Here is a 6,104-nt window from a genome sequence, read left to right as displayed (position 1 = left end):
ACTCTACATTGCCTTGTCTGACTACAGACTAACACGACTAACTCTATCTCTCTCTGCTCACAGTTATACTGAAACAACTTTCAAGTGTAGACTAGGCTTTGGTTAAAGCTCTAGAGCAAGGGTGAAAAACTCATCTGAGCCGCCTGGCTACATCTGAAGCCCTGGGACTCCTTGTGGATTGGATCCAGACCCCATGGTGATGCTTGGGTGAGCAGTGGGATAATGCAGCCATCATTCACATCCCCTGCTGCCCAAAAACATGCCCAGTATGGCTCCACAGTGGCAAACTGGTGGCACTGGTGCCGCTCACCCTGCCTCTCTGGGAGCCGCACAGACTGGATGAAATGGCTTGAGGGATGAAATCCAGCCTGTGGATTCCCCACCCCTGCTCTTGAAATGAAAATAGTATTATTTGCCACTAGTAATGTTACCTGAACTGCCAGAGGAACAATGATTTTTTCTGATATCTTTTATTGAACCAGCTGTACAGCTGGGAGAGCTGCTGGACAAGCCAGGAAGGGCACTTTATGCCCTAAAGCAGGGGTTGCCAATGTTTTTCGGCAGAGTGCCAAAAATGCCCACAACCTTGACTTGTAAGATGTTGGCATGCCAGGGGCAAACGGCGGGGGAGCCACGAGGGGCCTAATCCTTGTGGCAATGCAGTCCTAGCCCCTTCCCCACTGTCCTCCCCAAGGCGTGCGTGCCACGCAAAATGCCTTCACATGTCACACTCTGGCACCCGTGCCTGTGGTTGCCTACCCCTGCTCTAAAGCTTGTCCAACAGCTCTCCCAACTCTACAGTTGATCCAATAAAAGGATCTCAGACAATACAGTAATATGCCTCTCAGACATTGCTTGGACCATCCTGACTACAGCAATGCTCCAACTTACTGAGCTGCCTGCACATTCAAAGGGAAGATCTGTCCCCTCACATTTTGCCTCTAATACTTGGCATGGGAGGCAGGGCCCATCTGGTTTACTTCTCACTCTCTAGACAAGTTAATGGCTCCCTTTATCAAGAACAGGCAGAAGAGAGCCTGAAATCTTAACAGCCACTGTGGTCACAGCTCTGACACTGCACGGAGCACAACAGATACTTATCAGTTATCACAGCCATTAGCTGGATATGACAGTGGGTTTTTTTTCCTCCCCAGAATGCTGACAGGGTGGAAGAGAAATTTCCAAGGGCTCAGCAGGTCCAGTGTAGGGGGCTTAGATGTAACACAAGATTGTGTCTGTCCTGCCTGTCACAGAGGGGTTAGACATCATGTCCCCAGTGCTCTCAGGCAACACAGCAATAAAGCCACTCTCGGGATGTGCCCCACAGCAACTCTGCATCTGTCATGATTGAGAGCAGCTGTGTGGAGCACCCAGGAGTGGCACATGCAAGCAGGAGAAGGGGCTTGCTAGGAAGTGCCCCTTTCTAAAGGCACCAGAGAGAAAGTGTAAATGTACCCAAGAGGATTGAGGTGCTCCCACACCCCACTTTCACTACCAAAAGGCAGCAGCCCCTGCCATGGGACATGACAACCCAGAGAAGTTCTCCGAGGAAGACTGGGCAGCTACATCTAGTCGCCCCACACCTATATGAAGAAGCCAGTCCACTAGGAGAGGTGTCTGCGGACACAGCTGAGGATCCTAAATCACCTATAGGGGAGGTTAGGGAGAGCAGCTGAAAGTTCACAAGCCTGCTGAAGTGGCTTGATTTTATGTTATCTCCCCTTAAATTAAACCAGCAAAACCCAAGCACCTTTGAGTTCTGGGTCCTAAGCAGCTTTTGAGACCAACTATCCTGTTATTCTGATTACGCATCTATCTTTCCTTTTTCTCCAAAAAAAGCCATAAAATCATACATGGAGTCAAGCACTAGCAGTATTTAGTGAAGGCAATACAAGTCAGAGCGTTTTTCAATTTTTATGTTAGTCTTTTTAGTGAATTGAACCCCTTGCAGTCCTGTTTTAGATTACTGGACTTTCCTATGGGATTTGGTAATGACAATGATACTTCCAGGACTTTATATGCAGTTGTTGACTTTTATTCAGGGAAAAACCTGAAATTTCCATTTTAATTGGAGCCAAAAATGTGGGGGCAACTCATAATCCGAACAATGCACCATATAGGTAGGAGCGGGCAATTCTTTCAGGTGGAGGGCCACTTACTGAGTTTTGGCAAGCCATCGAGGGCCGCATGACAGGCAGCCGGGGCAGATAAATATTAATTTTCTAAATTTTTTAGGGGCCCCATGGGCCAGATAGAGTGGCTTGGCGGGCCGCATCCAGCCCATGAGCCACATTTTGCCCACCCCTGGTATAAGGGAACAACGTAGGAGCTAAAGCAACATTTCAAATGGCACATCAAGTCAATGGCAAAACTAGGAGCAGAAACCAAGTCTCCTGAGTTCAGTATTGTAACCAGACTGTCAGGTCACCTTGCCCGTAAGCTAGAAATCCATTAGCCCAGGTTCACCCCAGTACAGGCAAGTAGAATGAGCAGCAACCATAAACAATACATACCCCAGAAACAATCCCCATTACTTACATATTCCTTAATATCCTTTGATTTTACAGCCTTGTAGGAATAATACGCAGGGTAAAGAGTGCCGAATATGAGCCTGAAACAAAACAGAAATGGAGTGAATTGATTTTCTGTCACAGGGCAGTATTTTTTCCTTCTGTTCGTTGTATTTTTTGAAGCTGCAGAAAGCATCAGGATTTGATCTGGGACCATTGTTACAGTGCAGGATTCATGCTGCATCATTGACTATAATGCCATTGGCATAAATAGGAGGCACAATGAGACCTAAATTCCTTTCCCCTTTTAGAGCAAATTCAGTGGCTGCAACTTTTGAGGCTGTTACATTGAACAGACCCAGCCCAAAGGAACCTGTCAGAGAGGTTCCACCTAAGTGCAAAAATGCAGCAGAACAAACCAACAGGAAAACATACATCTGATTTGAAAATAATCTCCCATGACACAGCAAAGAGGGTATGCCACTTGTTTGTGGAAACCCTTTCTCTCAAATACCCACTCCCTGCTCCAAAATGTTGGCAGGTGAGAAGGACACAATGGATGTGACTGCATTAAGAGCTGGACCCTGGACTGAGAGCTGTGTAGGAGGAGCCTTGCACCCTTCTGTTGAATCCACTGGGTGCAGGTATCTGACCACATAAATCTGACTGCAAGACTACATGTAGCTGAAAAATCCCAACCACTCAGGTTTGCTTTTTGGTACGGGAGAGACCCTCAGGTTCAAAAGTCACATCACAGTAAAGTAAAAGAATCTGTAACTTGCACATAAATCCTTTCAAACTAAAAGCAAATTAATTTTTATACAAACTCCTTCCTGTCCCACTGTTGTTTGTGCAGCTTGTTCCTTTGATCATTTCTTTCAATCTAGGCCACAAAAAAACCCCAGTCAGGTCCACATTTGTTCTCAGTCCATTACACTCTTTGGTGGCAGTGACACTGTGATGCTTGCACTAAAACCCCCAAAGGGAAATGCTTATTGGCTTAAAAGTACCTGTTTCCATTGGATTTCTCTTTTATTTCAGGTAAACATTTCCCGTGGTCTTATGGATGGAAAATCTCATTGTTTCAATGGCCTGCCATTGTCTTTTCCATTTTGCTAATTGTTCACCAGCCAAGAGCCTCATAATTACATTTATATCCATTACATGCATGAGATATTAAAAATGTACACTCCCATATGCAACGCACCATTGCACTTCCTAAATCTGCTCTCAAGAAGGCATTTAGAAGAGAATGGGGTGATACTGCATGCGTCTTGATTTGCAAAGCAGTGACCAAGGACAATTTGCTAGCTATTCATCATGCTTACTGTAGCATAACTTAGCAAAACCCAAAGCACAAAGCAGACTTCAAGGACTTAGCCACAGACTCAGTATTTTGCTGAGGTTTTTTGCTGGCTTCTGCTGGAAATAGTGAACATAGGCACTATTTCACTCATCAGGGATGTCCGCATGCAGGGATTAGGTAGTATATTCAGAGAGAAGATTCTGGGAAACCACGCTCATTGTTCTCCCTTGAACTATCTTCACGCACACAGGGACGCTGTTTCAGGCAGGGGAGGCACGCAGACAATGGTCTGGTATCTACCCTGCCTTCTGACTGGATCCTGCTGTGTCTGCAGTTCACAGCAAAACTTCCATTGAGAGTCGTGCTAGAAGAATCTGGTCCTACGTCAAGAATCAATGCTAAAAAAAGCAGATTTCTGCCCAGGCTTGAAAAAACAACCCTGGGAGTGAATCATATGTTTGGCCTTATTTATAAAAGTGCCACATCTCTGTCCCATTCTACTTTCCTCCCCCCAGGCTGGCTGCTAACTTATGCTCTTGGTTTCCTGCTAATAAATTCCAGCAGCTGATGATTTAGATTTTCTTCCTCACTTTATGCTAATAACAGAAACCAAGGAAGTTGTCTAGAGGGTCAAGTGAGTTTACAGGATCACTGGAACACAGCTCTATGCATAACTGTATACAGTACACACGTATGCTTACTGGCACATCTGTGGCCAACACTTGGAAAGTCTCCTGTAAGGGGAAGAAATCCCTCACTACTTTTTTATATGCAGGCCAAGGGATGCCTGTTGGGCTGCTGTGCCCTATCAGTATGGATTATGTAATGGTTTTTTAGTTTTCCCCTGGCAGTGCAGGATGTGTGAGAGCATGGCCATGTTGCTGCTGTAGACCAGACACTGGGTGAGAAGATCCGAGTTCTCTCCCTGCGTTCCCAACTTGCTGTGGGGCCCTGAGTAAATGCCTGGCCCTCTCTCAGTCTCTCAACAGCAAACTGGAAATAAGGGATATTTACCTGTTTTTCGTAAACCCCTGTGAGTTTGGTGGGTATGAGCTATTGTACAAGCCTGACTCAAAGTTTAGGTAGGTCATTGTTTTCACTGGGCTGTGTTTCAGGCACCTTAGGTATGAAACATTTAATTTATATGCACTCATTTTTCTATCTTTCCTCCTCAAATCCTTCCTCCACCGCTGCTAACAGCACCCCCATGTTCCCCACTTTCCAAACTTCTTGCATGACTAAAATTGTCTTTGATTCTGCCTCTCACCCATCCAGGCAGTTACCGAATCGTTCCTTGTGGCCATTGTAGAATCATAGAAAATAGGGCTGGATCCTGCTCATGGCAGGATTCTCCTTTTCTAAACCATCCTAATAAAGCATTTGTCCAACAAACCTGTTCTTAAAAACCTCACAAATGACCCTCACACGCAACCAGGTACAATGGCAGGAACATCAAAAACACCTATCTTACCACAGGTAAAGCAGGGAGATGAGGGCACTGCCAATATCCTGCCACTGCAAGGACAGGAACGAGTTTGTTAACCTCATTCCTTTCTCTCTGTTTCTCTGCCTAAACCAACGTATAGGCCACTCACCATTCTCCTGCCTGGATTGCTTCTACTCTCTCTATCTTGCTGTCCAGCCAGCATGCAGCAGCTAAAATCCTCTTTCTTCCCTGCTGCTTCAACCACAGGGCTCAACCCTTGACAGCCAAATCAAGTTTAAGAGTCTCATCTGTGCTTCCACGTGTCAGAAAATGCTGCTCTTAGACTTCCATCCTGGACTCTTATTATATCTCATAATTGCTGGACCTGACTAGGAGCCCTCAATCTCAGGCTTCTAACAGTCTGGAATTGACGACATCCTGCCAATTTCAAGGCAGCTATTAGAGCAGAGGTGGGCAATTATTTCGGCTGGCAGGCCACTTAACAGGTTCTGGTGAGCTGTTGAGGGGTGCACACATAAAATCTTTTAGAAAATATCATTTTAAAAAATTATAGATAAACAAATCATATACTAAAAATAATCAGACATCTACTATAATATATTTTAGCTTTGTTCTGATTCCTGTTTTTTGAGTAATGTATATAGAGGCGGTTGCATAATAGTTTAAAATAAAGTTTTATTCTTGTATATCATGTGGGAGGGTGGGATGCGTGTGGGGGGTGAGGCATGGGTGTGTGCATGTGTGTGTGTGGGGGTATGTGTGGGGGATGGCCCAGGGCATGGAGGCGGAGGGCAGACCCGCAGCAGCAGGAGAAGTCGAGGTACTGGCCAGCAAAATGGCC

At 45.6% G+C, this 6,104-nt stretch overlaps 1 protein-coding gene across 3 annotated transcripts in view; it reads right to left on the bottom strand.

Moving 5' to 3' along the window:
• Positions 1–6,104, bottom strand: part of REEP1 (receptor accessory protein 1) — a 117,018-nt gene that overhangs the window by 60,364 nt on the left and 50,550 nt on the right. For all 3 annotated transcript variants that reach the window (XM_019526174.1, XM_019526172.1, XM_019526173.1), the window contains exon 2: positions 2,539–2,611. In XM_019526174.1, coding sequence (XP_019381719.1) covers positions 2,539–2,611 — 73 coding nt within the window. The remainder of the gene's footprint in view (positions 1–2,538; positions 2,612–6,104) is intronic.

This window comes from Gavialis gangeticus, unplaced genomic scaffold (genome assembly GCF_001723915.1).
Source record: "Gavialis gangeticus isolate Ggan-Ray unplaced genomic scaffold, GavGan_comp1, whole genome shotgun sequence".
Classification (NCBI taxonomy): domain Eukaryota; kingdom Metazoa; phylum Chordata; order Crocodylia; family Gavialidae; genus Gavialis; species Gavialis gangeticus.
The sequence above is the reverse complement of the archived record's forward strand: the minus strand, read 5'-3'. Positions and strand labels throughout refer to the sequence as shown.